The sequence below is a fragment of the Chroicocephalus ridibundus genome, chromosome 4 (assembly GCF_963924245.1).
Source record: "Chroicocephalus ridibundus chromosome 4, bChrRid1.1, whole genome shotgun sequence".
In the NCBI taxonomy this organism is placed as follows: domain Eukaryota; kingdom Metazoa; phylum Chordata; class Aves; order Charadriiformes; family Laridae; genus Chroicocephalus; species Chroicocephalus ridibundus.
In genome coordinates, this window is record NC_086287.1 from 74096211 (window position 1) to 74110020 (window position 13810).

At 52.1% G+C, this 13810-nt stretch overlaps 1 protein-coding gene across 1 annotated transcript in view; it reads left to right on the plus strand.

The window, feature by feature from the left end:
• The window catches only part of HYDIN (HYDIN axonemal central pair apparatus protein), a 165451-nt gene that overhangs the window by 84087 nt on the left and 67554 nt on the right, over window positions 1–13810 (plus strand). Inside the window, exons 18-22 of the mRNA XM_063334137.1 lie at window positions 1451–1689; window positions 5898–6153; window positions 7783–7926; window positions 9971–10114; window positions 11394–11707. Of these exons, the coding sequence (XP_063190207.1) occupies window positions 1451–1689; window positions 5898–6153; window positions 7783–7926; window positions 9971–10114; window positions 11394–11707 (1097 nt within the window). The remainder of the gene's footprint in view (window positions 1–1450; window positions 1690–5897; window positions 6154–7782; window positions 7927–9970; window positions 10115–11393; window positions 11708–13810) is intronic.

Consider the following 13810-nt stretch of genomic DNA (forward strand, 5'->3'; position numbering starts at 1 on the left):
TATTTAAAATGCTTTCCATGACTTTGAAGTGCTGCTTGGTTTTAGAGTCATGGAATGATTAGAGTTGGAAGGGACCTTAAAGCCCGTCCAGTGCCACCCTGGGCAGAGACACTTCCCACCAGCCCAGGTTGCTCCAAGCCCCGTCCAGCCTGGCCTTGAACACCTCCAGGGATGGGGCAGCCACAGCTTCTTTGGGCAACCTGGGCCAGGGGCTCACCACCCTCACAGCAAACAATTTCTGCCTCAGATCTCATCTAAATCTCCCCTCTTCCAGTTTGAAGCCATCACCCCTCATCCTATCACTCCATGCCCTTGTAAAAAGTCCCTTCCCAGTTTTCAATTAGTTTTCCAATACCCTTGGGCTGGCTGGTGTCCTGTTAGAGCTCAGTGCCACCAGCCTGATGGGTGGAAACTTGAGCTAACTTCACCTTGCTTGCATCATGTCAGACATCCAAGTACATTGTGGCTCTTTATTTAAAAAAAAAGAAAAAAACCCAACCCTCTTCTCTTAGAATACTGCAGTGTTTTGGTGAATAGTGCCTGTTGTCCCAACCATAGCTCTGAACTTTGGTGCATCTACCACTAATGCCGTGATGGACACTTGGAAGCAGTCCGTCTCCATCCAAGTGCATTTCATGCTGGCCGCAGAGCATCGCATGCATTTCTCTGTCTGCTGTGAGCTTCCTCCCCGTGAATGTGGTTTTAGATGGGCTGGGGCTCCAGTACCATTATTACCCCATTTGTGGCAGAAGGTCCATGAGAAACCAGAGGAGGAGAGTGCTTGGGAAGCCCGGGCCGTGCCCACAGGGCACGTCTTGCTCTTTTTGTTCTACTTATCTCTTTACCAAACACTTACAGCTGAATTTTTCAAACCCGAGGACAGTGGGATGTCTCACTGCAGGTGATGGTGAGTGGGAGCCGAGCGCTTCGGTCCTTCAGGGGCTGTTGAGAAGCACTGCCGAACTCGTGGGCAAGAAGACTTTGGTGTTGGGGTTTTGATGGACCGTTTTTGCAGAGTTATTTTTCAGGCTCTCAGCAGGATCCCCCAGCCGTGTGGCTGCTGCTGTGGGATTGGAGCAGTTCTGGCTTCCTCTGGCCTTGAGGCTTTACGCCAACCTGGCCACTGTTGTGAGGAAGCCAGGAGAAATAAAGTAGCCTCCCTTAGTCCACACTCCAAAGGAGAGAGTGAAGGAGGAGAATAACCTTCTCCTGAGGATGAGCATCCCTTGGGTTGGGCAAAACTGTGTTAATGAAGTCAGTCTGTTAAAGGGAGGGTAAAATACAGGTTGTATAAGCTCTTACGTAGTTGTTTCCAGATGTAACATTTAGGGAAATTAAGCCTTTGTGGTTTTTTACACTCATATCTTTACTCTTTCCTTTTCCTGCACCCCAAAAAGAGATCAGGATCCACGGTTTCCATCCTAAATTAGCGTTTGGTTTGTCTTAACAGGCTGGCAAATGCTCGTGCTGGAGGATTGAACCCAGTAAGGGAGTGATCCCCCCCGAGACCGAGGTGTCTGTGACTGTCATAGCAAACCTGGATGATACTGAAAAATTCAAGGACGAGGTGAACCTGTTCATAGAGAACAGCCATACTTACGTCATTCCCGTCCGGGCCGTCGGCATCGGCACCACAATTGTCACCGACAGACCCTTTGACCCGGAGCTCAGCTTGGGGCCCCACTTCAGGTAGGCGCTCTCTTAGCTGCCACTTCTCCTGTGGGATCAGCAAGGAGGAGTTTGAGAGTCATAGAATCCTCTAGGTTGGAAGGGACCTTTCAGATCATTGAGTCCAACCACCAACCCAACACTGCCAAGCCCACCACTACCCCGTGTCCCTCAGCACCACGTCTGCCCAGCTTTTAAAACCCTCCAGGGATGGTGGTTCCACCACTTCCCTGGGCAGCCTGTTCCAAGGCTTGACAACACTTTCCATGTAAAAATTTATCCTAATATCCATCCTAAACCTCCCCTGGCGCAACTTGAGGCTGTTTCCTCTTGTGCTGGAGTCCTTCAGGCTAGTTCCCCTTCAGTGCTCAAGGTCCTGGCCCCGTTTCACTGAAGCCACGGGAATTCCTTTAGAAACATTTTTATGGCTGTTTGAAAGTCGTTAGGTACCCTCATAAAGCCACCCAAATGGATGCCAGTTGCTAAATTGCCACTGAATTGCCCTTAGTTATAATATATATATTTCCTCACTTTATCAAATGAAGATTTGGAGGAAAACAGCAGGTCCCGGAAGCCTCCGGCTGGAAAACGCTACATTACAAGTATAAACGTGTTTCCCTCCGCAGTGCTGTTGCTTGCTTTTCCACTCACTGGGGAGTATCATCCCACAACAGTGGAGAAAACCTCGGCGGTAGCTTGTTAGCAACTCCCCGCCTAAATTAACGGCGCTGTTTTATTTCCCCTCTGCCCGGGAGTCTTGGAGGAGCAGCAGAATTTGTCTTTGCCCTTGTATCATCCCTCAATTCACTCGTCTTCCCCGGCTCCCCTGCCGGGCTGCTGTTTATTAGACGTACTTCTTCTTTCCTTGCTTCTCCTGCCTGTTTTCCTCGTCGTCTCCTCCATCAACGGGCAGGCGAAGGTGGCTGCGGGCCCAGCTCGGAATGGGAGAGGGGGAGCAGCCCCCTTGGGGTCGGGCGGGATCAATTGAGAGCGTTAATTGAACGAGCTGAGCTGGGAGGAGGGGATCCACTGATGCTTGGAACGTGCCTGGTTTCAGACACACGCCTTATAAATGGGAGGAAAATAAGCCTTTTCAAAGTGCTGTTTGCCTTGTGTTGGTGGCCTCTTGGGACAAGAAGAATGGTCTTCTCCAGGTGCCTGGTCCTTTCCCTGGCTGCAGAGAGGACCCACAGTGCTCCAATACCTAGATTTTGGGGTAAAAAGAGCAAGTTAACCCTACCTTAAGCATTTAGGATAGATTTTAGGGGGCTAAATATGCACCATCCACCGAGGCAAGGAGCGTGGCGCTTGTCCAGCGTTTCCTGTGCTCTGTGCAGCCACGAATTGGCTACACAACGCAGGGGACAACGTTGGCATGGTTCATGTCCTTGTCCCCTGCCCCCCTTCACATCTTAGCCTGCAGGCCCCCTTTGGAGTTGCTGCCATTGCTGTCGGCTGCTGAGGTGGGACCCAGGGAACATCTCGGATGAGTTGGGCTTTCCCAGAGCCACAAATTCTGCATCTACCCAGAGCTGCTCCAAGCTTTTGGCTGTTGCTGTCTGCAGGATAAACCATTTCATACTAAACTTAGAATCGTAGAATGGTTTAGGTTGGAAGGGACCTTAAGGGGCCTTAAGGGACATCTAGTTCCAAGCCCCCTGCCCTGGGCAGGGACACCTCCCACCACACCACGTTGCTCCAAGCCCCGTCCAGCCTGGCCTTGAACCCCTCCAGGGATGGGGCAGCCACAGCTTCTCTGGGCAACCTGGGCCAGGGGCTCACCACCCTCACAGCAAACAATTCCTGCCTCAGAGCTCACCTAAATCTCCCCTCTTCCAGTTTACACCCCTTCCCCCTCGTCCCATGGCTCCCCTCCCTGCTCCAGAGTCCCTCCCTAGCTTTCCTGGAGCCCCTTTAGGGCCTGGAAGGGGCTGGAAGGTCTCCCCGGAGCCTTCTCTTCTCCAGGCTGAACCCCCCCAGCTCTCTCAGCCTGTCCTCCCAGCAGAGGGGCTCCAGCCCTCCCAGCATCTCCGGGGCCTCCTCTGGCCCCGCTCCAACAGCTCCGTGTCCTTCTGCTGTTGGTGCCCCAGCGCTGGAGGCAGCACTGCAGGGGGGTCTCACAGAGAGGAGCAGAGGGGCAGAATCCCCCCCCTCGCCCTGCTGCCCACGCTGCTGGGGATGCAGCCCAGGCTGCGGGGGGTTTCTGGGCTGCCAGCGCACGTTTTCAGGTCATGTTGAGCTTCTCATCCACCAACACCCCCAAGTCCTTCTCCTCAGCGCTGCTCTCCAGCCATTCTCCGCCTGGCCTGGATTTGTGCCTGGGACTGCCCCGACCCAGTGCAGAACCTTGTGCTTGGCCTTGTTGAACTTCATACATCATTCCGGTTACATTCATACTGGTTAAACTTGTATGCATCTTTTTTTTTTTTTTTTTTTAAACAGTCTGCTTCAAAGACTACCTTGTTCTATCCTGTTGCTCCTGTGTGTTTAGCTGCTTTTTTGTAAGCCACGTATTCTGTACCTTTCAAAAAGACAATAACTGTTCCAGGAACAATTCATTTCCTGGTCGTGCTCAGATTTATAGAGGGTAAAATAATTACTCCAGAGTAGCCTGCAGTTAGTTTTTCTTTACATGAAGGAATCGATTTCCATTGAATATTCATTTTGGTTTATATCTAACTCTAGTTATTCATCTCTTGTTGGTGCTCCGTTCCCTCAGCAGCTAGGCCTTGCTGCTGTGTTTGTAGTGGGGAAATTTCTGCTGATCCTGCCTTCATTTGTCTTCCTAAAACACAAACCAGCCGCACTGTTCCAGCACAGGGTGATAACGTTGGGAGCGAGGAGAGCTGGATGCTCTTAAAGGGATGGGGGGCCAAAGGGAATAACATGGGTGCCAGGGGGAGGGACCCTGCCAGCGAGGCAAGCGGTGCCCACATCACCAGATGGGTCTATATACCCTGCAGCTCCCAAAGAGCATCTTCGGAGGAAGCCAAAAGGCAGCAGCTCCCAAGAGGGAGGTGAAATGGTAGTAGACCTGGTCCCCCATCCATTTGCAGCTGGGCCAAGCCAGCTTAGCATCCCATGCAGCGAGACCTGCAGGAAGCACCTTGGAAAAACTCTCCGAGTATCAAGCAGCAAAGGCTGGGGATCACAGAATCACAGAATGGTTCAAGTTGGAAGGGACCTTAAAGGTCATCTCGTTCTAACCCCCCTGCTCTGGGCAGGGACACCTCCCACCAGACCAGGTTGTTCCAAGCCCCGTCCAGCCTGGCCTTGAACACTTCCAGGGATGGGGCAGCCACAGCTTCTCTGGGCAGCCTGGGCCAGGGGCTCACCACCCTCCCAGCAAACAATTTCTTCCCAATATCTCACCTAAATCTCCCCTCTTCCAGTTTGAGGCCGTTACCCCATGTCCTATCATTACACTCCCTGATCCAGAGTCCCTCCCCGTCCTTCCTGTAGCCCCTTTAGGGACTGGAAGGCCACTATAAGGTCACCCCGGAGCCTTCTCTTCTCCAGGCTGAACCCCCCCGCAGCCTGTCCTCACAGCAGAGGGGCTCCAGCCCTTTGATCATCCTCGTGGCCTCCTCTGGCCCCACTCCAACAGGTCCATGTCCTTCCTGTGCTGAGGGCTCCAGAGCTGGACGCAGTACTCCAGGTGGGGTCTCACAGAGCGGAGCAGAGGGGCAGAATCCCCTCCCTCACCCTGCTGCCCACGCTGCTTTTGATGCAGCCCAGGATGAAGTTGGCTTTCTGAGCTGCAAGCATGCGTTGCCCACTCATGTTGAGCTTCTTGTCCACCAGCACCCCCAAGTCCTTCTCCTCAGGGCTGCTCTCCAGCTATTTGCCACTCAACCTGTATTCATGCCTGGGATTGCCATAACCCAGGTGCAGGACCTTGCACTTGGCCTGGTTAAACTTCATGAGGTTTGCGTAGGCCCACCTCTCCAGCCTGTCAAGGGATGCTCTGTCCGAAGCTACTGAGATCACGATGATGTTCTTCACGAAGCTTTTCCTTGCTGTACGCAAACAGAGCAGCTGCTGGATGGTGATAAACTTAGAGGCAACCAAGGTCTGGCTCTTGCTGAAGCTTTGAGCTAGGTCAGCGTTTTCGGAGGTGGCTTTATTGTTGTGTGTGTGCTCAGATAAGGCCATCAGGGCGCTGAAACTGGGTGAGAGCTAGGAAATGGCAGCTCCCATGAAGTTTTCCATATCTGCTTCTCTTCTAGCCTGGATCCCTGCTATTACCGCTTCAAGATAACCAACAAAGGGCGACGCACCCATCAGCTCTATTGGACAACGGAAGGTTTCGCCCCGTTTCGACAGCGTGATCGTCTCCCTGCCATTACTAACACCAAGGGCAAAGATTCCTCCGAGAGCTCCAAACCTGCCTGCCCCGTGTTTAAGCTTCGACCGCTGAGGATGGAGCTGATGCCTGGCAAGACTATGGAGATGATGCTGGAAGGCTCCTCCAGCACCCCCCAGGTGAGGTCCCCCACCGGTGCTGAGTGTTCCCCATCAGGTCACCCCCACTGGGACTTCTTCTGCAGCCCCTTGACATTCGCCTGAGAAAATGAGCAAGTGCTTTTAAGAAAATGGTTTAACGCCACCAGTTACCATGGCAGCACCAGTTGCTTTCCTTGCTGGCCACCATCAGTTGCTAGGCTGGGAGTTTTTTTGTGTGTTTCTATAGCTACCGTAAACCCAACTTGCTGATTCCAAAATGCAGGCTGAAGGAAGCATTGCTACTTGAGGGGCAAACGGCAGGGTCCAAGGTGTTGCGTGACGAGGCAGAAAGGAAGGGCAGAGAAAATAAGTTACACTTAGACTAAGAGTACAGGCAGAAAGTAAATTTTTAAAAAAAAAAAACAAAAAAAAAAAAAAACAAAGTTGTACATCTTGGGGGAGCAGTGAGCGAAGCTGTGAAGGGAGGGGGAGTGTCTGGGAGCAGCATCATTTTTCCCCTGTAGACAAACATGGGCAGAGGGCTTGTCTAGCACTGAGTCCTGGAGGAGAGAAACGAACACAATGTGTCAGCTCTAATGATCAGAGTGACGTTCTCTGTGTGGGAAACTGTTCCCAGGGATCATTATAATTGACAGCTTGACTTTTGTCAATATTTCCATAACAGCTCTCCCCAGTCCCCTCGGCCAGCCCCGGTGTCCCAAGGGCAGCCAGGTCTTGCAGCACCCTTGGGTGGCAGCTCAGAGGGGGGATTTCAGCGGGATCACTGGTTGTTCTCCTCCCCAGCCCCTTCTTTCCAGGAGAAATCCAGCTCTGCAGGGAAGCTGCTAGCTAATCCTGGTGCACATTCTCTGGCTCCAGGACTACAAGGTGCAGATGTTTAAGCGAATGTGGAATAAATCTGCATTAAGCTCCTGCTGATACTAATGTTTTGAAAGGTGTTTTAAAGGGTTGCCTCAGTGGCAACTTGAAATTCTAGAATCATAGAATGGTTCGGGTTGGAAGGGACCTTAAAGCCCACCCAGTGCCACCCCCTGCCCAGGGCAGGGACACCTCCCACCGCACCACGTTGCTCCAAGCCCCGTCCAGCCTGGCCTTGAACCCCTCCAGGGATGGGGCAGCCACAGCTTCTCTGGGCAACCTGGGCCAGGGGCTCACCACCCTCACAGCAAACAATTTCTGCCTCAGATCTCACCTAAATCTCCCCTCTTTCAGTTTGAAGCCATCACCCCTCGTCCTATCACTCCACTCCCTTGTAAAAAGTCCCTCCCCAGCTTTCTTGTAGGCCCCCTTCAGATACTGGAAAGCTGCTACAAGGTCTCCCCGGAGCCTTCTCTTCTCCAGGCTGAACTCCCCCAGCTCTCTCAGCCTGTCCTCCCAGCAGAGGGGCTCCAGCCCTCCCAGCATCTCCGGGGCCTCCTCTGGCCCCGCTCCAACAGCTCCGTGTCCTTCTGCTGTTGGTGCCCCAGAGCTGGAGGCAGCGCTCCTGCAGTAATACCTGCTGACGGTTGATGCCCAAGATCCCGTGGCATGGTTTTTATCCAGGCTATCAAGCTTTTTTATGTCTGGGGTTGGGTGGGTAGAAAACGCAGTGTGTTTTTTGGACGCCCTGCTAGCACCCGCTGGGTGACATGTACCTCCTGCCCGCAGGTGGTGAAGGAGCGGCTGCTGTGCCACGCTATCGTGGGGAGCAAGGTGGGGAAGGTGCTGATCATGCAAGTGGATGTCACATGCGAGTTCGTTGCTCCTGTTCTGCAAATGTCCTCCAGAGAAATCACTTTCCGGGTGGAGAAGGTAAGTCTCTGGATTGTATCCTGGCGTTTCATAGCGTGGCTGATGACTGAAAGCCTGGTGGGGGGGTGTGTGCTGGAGTTCAAAGGAAGAAGTTAAACAGCTTCTCCACCTCTGTGGGGCTTTGCCTATTGATTTGAGCAGGACCAAGCTTTTGCTGTTAACACCGAGATTGTTATTTCGCTCCTCCTGGGGTTGGGGACAGTGTCAGCAGCTCTGTTCTACCCTTCTTGATGTGGAGAATTGAGATGCTGAGCCAAGGGGTCAGGCTCTTTTCAGTGGTGCCCAGCGACAGGACAAGGGGGAATGGGCACAAACTTGACCATAGGATGTTCCACCTCAACATGAGGAGGAACTTCTTTCCTGTGAGGGTGGCAGAGCCCTGGCACAGGCTGTCCAGAGAGGTGGTGGAGTCTCCGTCTCTGGAGACATTCCAACCCCGCCTGGACGCGTTCCTGTGCCACCTGCTGTGGGTGACCCTGCTCTGGCAGGGGGTTGGACTGGATGATCTCCAGAGGTCCCTTCCAACCCTATGGTTCTATGATTCTAAGGGCACAGGGTGGAAGGTGTGGGACCCAGGGGGACGGCGTGGGCTTGGCACAGCCACCGCGTGTGCTGGGGCTGCGGGTGGGAGGGCAGATGGCTGCGGCTGGGTGACGCTAAACCCCCTCCTCACCCTTCCTGAGGTGCTTTGGAAAGTAAGCGAGGATGTTTTTAGAGATGGGGACTGGTTTTGTACCTTCACCAAAGTAAAATTGAGGTTACAGGTGCGCCACTGAGGGGGAGGACCATGGCCACTTCTAGAGAGGCACCAGTTCCTGTACTCAGTGTAAAGGGAGGGTTTTGAGGATCCTCCAAGGCACAGTGAAGTCTGAACACCGATCCTGCAGGGAAGCTGAGAAGAACTGAGGTTGCTGTCAGTTCCTCAGGCTGATGAGGGAAAAAAAACCGTCATCTCTTGTCCCTCTTTGCCTTCTCTGCTGCTGGTATGGATGCAAGCTCTTTGCATTTCCCCAAGCCTTACCTCCTTCAAAGGACCCACAGACGTCCTTCAGCTGCAGCGATGGTAACACCAACGCAAAGCAGGTGCCCTTTAGTCTCTGGATTCCGACTCCTGCATCATCTTCCCCCTCTCCCGCGAGGCGTCTGAAAAAGAGAAGATATTTCATTAGTTAGTTTCTGTGTTTTCAGGTCTCTCCTCTGGTGCCCAGGCTTCCAGAGAAGCACAGAATCCTGCGAGCAGGCGGTTTGGATTTAATTAGAAGCTTTTCAGCTCTCCCTCATGTCTGCCTGCGGTCTGCTTGATGCCACGCGCTCCGATTTATCGAGTGCTACGACACTGCAGCTGTTTGATATCAATACACCCAGAACTAGTTTCCCAAACGCTGTCTGGTTTATATAAAAACCACGCAGGAAGCCCGGAGAAATGCATAAACAGGAAGAAATGGCTTAGGCTGAGCTTAGCTTTGAGGCTGGAGACACCTTGTCAGGGTAGCAGGGGCAGCAGGAGACACGTTGCAAATGAACTGTCGAGGTTTCTGGCTGGCTCTATGTGCGCGTAAACGCTCAAAGCCAACCTTAGGCTACCACGAGCTCTCCGCTACGGACCAAATCCTCCTCGCTTTTCTCCTCTGACCAGCCTCACCGCTTTTTGTGAGGCTACTAGAGCTGATGCTGTTATAAGAAATTACTGTATGTGAGTGAAAAACGTCTCGGGCCGTTCTGCCCATGAGAGGGCACAAAACCAGAGACAAACTTTCTGGTTCTGATCTTGTTCGAGCAGGTGCTTCCTCTCAGGGTCCTGTTCCCTCATCTGTACACAAGACTGTTTTCCTGTCCCCTGGGCGATGCTGTGGCTTCTAAACGTGAAAAGCATCTGATGCACTTAGAGGAAAACTTCCTAGAAGGGTAGAAACTAATAAAAATAATAAATAGAGGTGTATGTACTTTTGAGGTTGAAAAATGTGATGTGCATCAGAAGGGGAAGGAGGTCCATGGCCGCTTCAGGTTCCTTTTTTTTTTTTTTCCTTGTCTCCTGTTTCCGTAGCAACCCAGCAATGTCCTCACTCTTCAGTACGAGCCCCTTTCTTTAAAAAACATGTCCTCCCTGCCACTCAGCCTTCTCCTGGCCTTGGAGCAACCCTTCGTGATCTGCGATGCGGACCAGCAGCCCCTCCCTGCAGATGTTCAGGTCAGCAGCCATGGACCTTCCTGCTGGTGGGGTTTGAAGAGGGAGGAGCGTGGTGGTACGTTTCCGTTGGGAGGTCCTCCAGTAGAGAAGTTTAGTCTTTAGAGTCAGCAATAGAATCATAGAATTGCCAGGGTTGGAAGGGACCTTAAAGATCATCTAATTCCAACCCCCCTGCCCTGGGCAGGGACACCTCCCACCAGCCCAGGTTGCTCAGAGCCCCATCCAGCCTGGCCTTAAAAACTTCCAGGGATGGGGCTTCCACCACCTCTCTGGGCAACCTGTTCCAGTGTCTCACCACCCTCATGGGGAAGAACTTCTTCCTAACGTTCAGTCTGAATCGACCCATCTCTAGTTTTAATCCATTCCCCCTGGTCCTACCATTACCCGACATCCTAAAAAGTCCCTCCCCAGCTTTCTTGTAGGCCCCCTTCAGGTACTGGTAGGCCACTATAAGGTCTCCTCAGAGCCTTCTTTTCTCCAGGCTGAACAACCCCGACTCTCTCAGTCTGTCCTCATAGGAGAGGTGCTCCAGCCCAGTAGACTTGACCTGAACTAAATCAGATTCAAAACAAGCTGCTGAAGGAAATAAAATATCGTACAAATTGGGGAAGTATATCCTGGCTTTGAGAAATGAGGAGAGGGGAGCAGGCAACTAGGTCTGGGCAAGCCGTGTAGTAAAGGTGGCTCTTGGAAGCCATCCCAGCTCTCCAGTAGCCATTCTCGGATAACCTCAAGAGCAGCCTGCTGCCTTCAAGGGCAACTCTGCTTTCGGGAGGGCTGAGGATGCTCCTCCAGCCTCTGCCTGTCACCTGCCCCGTTGTCGGTAGAAGGTGTCCGACATGGACTTGGCTAAACATGTTGTTGTAGGCACGGCCACCACTTCTGAGCCATGCCAGTGGCTGGCCCCTGCGAGGGTGAGGCTGCAATGCCCTGTCACTTGTGCGGTGGCGATAAAGAAGTGCCTCTAGAGTCAGGGGAAAAGGCCCTGGCGTGCCTGAGTGCTGATTTGGTTGTGTATTTAGCATGTACCCTTTGTGGGTCTAGAATTCAGTAGAACAGCATTTATTTCGCTCTTGCATTGATGCAGAGCACAGAGAGACGAGCCCAAGAGAGTCTCAGACAAGGGTGTTGTGGTGCTTGCGGTCAGGCACACGTTGGGAAGGAAATGATGAACAGAGAAGCCTACGTTGGGGTCACGCTTGGAACATGTACATGTTTCATGCTGTCAGACCTTGGGACTTCATCACACTGGTGATTAACGCTCTTCATCTCTTTGCAGCCCATGAAGCTGGAGATAGGGGAGGAACTTCATCTCTCCATCAGATTTAACCCGGCTTATGAAGAGGATTTGAGTGTCCGGGTAGTAGAGAAGGTTCTGAAGATACAGTTTCTTGAGCATCCTCAGAAGGAGCAGATCACTGTTCGGGGCGAAGTCTACTTTCCGAATCTCTGTATCCAGACCACGGCCGTGGACTTTGGCTGCATCTTGAATGACACTGAAGATGTGCGTTACATCGAGATGACCAACTGCAGCCCACTCCTTGTCCAGTATCACTGGTCCTTCCTGACGGACAGCCACGTGAGCCAGATGAGGTATGTGCACCTTTGCCCTCTCCTTGAACCTCTCCTCCTTCCTGGTGTCCTGTTTGTCCTTTGCAAAGACCGAGGCGGTTTCCCTGGGATCTGACAAATTGCTTTCGATTTTCCCTTGCGGAAATAACACCTACCAGCTGTGCTCAGGGTAGATGCTCAGGGAATAGGTGATCTCCACCAGTTTAACACTGGGAAGGAGACAACATTCTCCAGCACAGCCAGGGCTGTAAGACACTACCAACGCTTTCTTGCACAGCCCACAACCTACAGTCCTGCTTTATTTCCGGAGCTACAAACCCATGCTTAGCCACTGGGACGAGCAGGTAGGTGACGTGACCTCTTTTCCTTCCCTGCCAACCCCATGTGTTGTCACTTCATGCTAAGAACCTACACGGGCACGGCCACCAGAACGATGTGCTGCTGCCCCAATCTCTCACTGCTGCTTTGCCGTAGCCCCCTGCAGGGGTTCCCCTGGGAAGGAAAGCTGGCGTGGCCGGTTGCTTTCTCAGACTGTGGTGGGCTGAGGCAGACACTGCCTCGGCGAAGTGAGTTTTTATCTGTTAAACTGCCCGTCACGTTCACAAAACAGCTATTTAGGTTCTGCTGCGGCTTTGGGTACAGCTGTAGATGTTCAGTGGGACCGTTCGTCCTGGCATCCCTGGGGAGCAGGGCCATCCAGCGCTGGCCTGTGGTTTACGAGCCCGAGAGCAAGCTTGCAGTCGTGCTGGAGCACATCTATAAACAAATTTATAGCTGTTCTTCCCGCTGTGGCCTCGCTGCATAGTACAAAAGTCTAGTCTGGGCAGTTTTAATTACAGTAGCAAATGGTTTTTCCATAATGCCCTAGGAAACCGAGCAAAGTTAACCATTGTGCATGGAAGTGCCGCTATTACGAATAATAGAAGTCATCAATAAACAGTTCTGTTTGGGGAATTGGGAGCTGGCTCAGAGGAGACGACCTATTGGGAACTGGAAATTAGCGGTTGGGATGAGGAGGGCTTGGGGGAGAAGACCTGGGTGCTGGGGAGCCCATTGGCAGCTGAGTCTTATCAAGTGATAACAAGAAGTCTTTAGCGTGGTCCTTCCGGATGTGTGGCACCTCCAAGAAGAGACCCTACAACGCAGAGGAAAGTCTGCAAAAGCCCGGGGGTGGGTGGGAAGGGGAAGGGAAGCAAGGCTGTAAGCTCTGCTTGGAAACCCCCTGACATCTCCTGGGAAATTAGATTCGGGTTTAATTACAAGCTAAAGGGAAAATCTAATTTTGATGATAGAACAATACGTATATTTTATAATAACAGAGAAACAAGCACATTACAGCGAAGCCTGTGTGGAATTAATTTCCTCTGGGGCCACTTGTTGGCTGGTTGCCTGTTTATCTTTACTCTTTTTTTTTTTTCTTCTTCTTCTTTAGAACCAATTTAGGGTTTGTTTTTTGGTTTGGTGGGTTTTTTTGGGTTTTTTTGTTTTGTTTTGGAAATGTGAATGCTGAATCAGTTTTCAGCTTTTAATTACCCAGTCTCCACCTAAATTGGCTTTGCTGGACCTGAGCCTGCAGGCGCTGGTTCTTCCAGCGGATGCTGAACCGCCCAGCTCCGCGGTGTCGGTGGCAGTCGGAGGGTGCTGAGCGCTCGGCAGGATCGCAGCCTCTGCTCCGAAGGGGGTTGGCATAGCCCCTCTGCTGGCTCGTTAGCGCTCTGGCCGTTACCGCAGCTCCCTTTTCTGCTCTGCATGTTAATTAAGCAGTAATGTACTCTCTCCGGGTCCCTCAGCAGACACCGTGTGATCCTCCGTGGCAGAGCTGGAAATGAAGATGGTCTCCAAGCTATTAACACCTCAAATTGCTCATTAAGAGCCCAGCAGAAGGGCAGCATGTCAGATATTATTTCTGGTCCGCATTAAGCACTGTTGGTATTCTAAATTATCAGATCAAACTAACTCAGTCTGACATAGAGGGAATCAAACATCAGGTCTCATGAAGGTGAGATCAATAGAATTTAACTATCCACACATCTAACCTTGCTGGAGCCCGTCATCGGAGACTCCCAGCATCCATCAAAGACACACATTTATTTTGGCCAGGAGAGAAAAATGTTATTTCTCTGC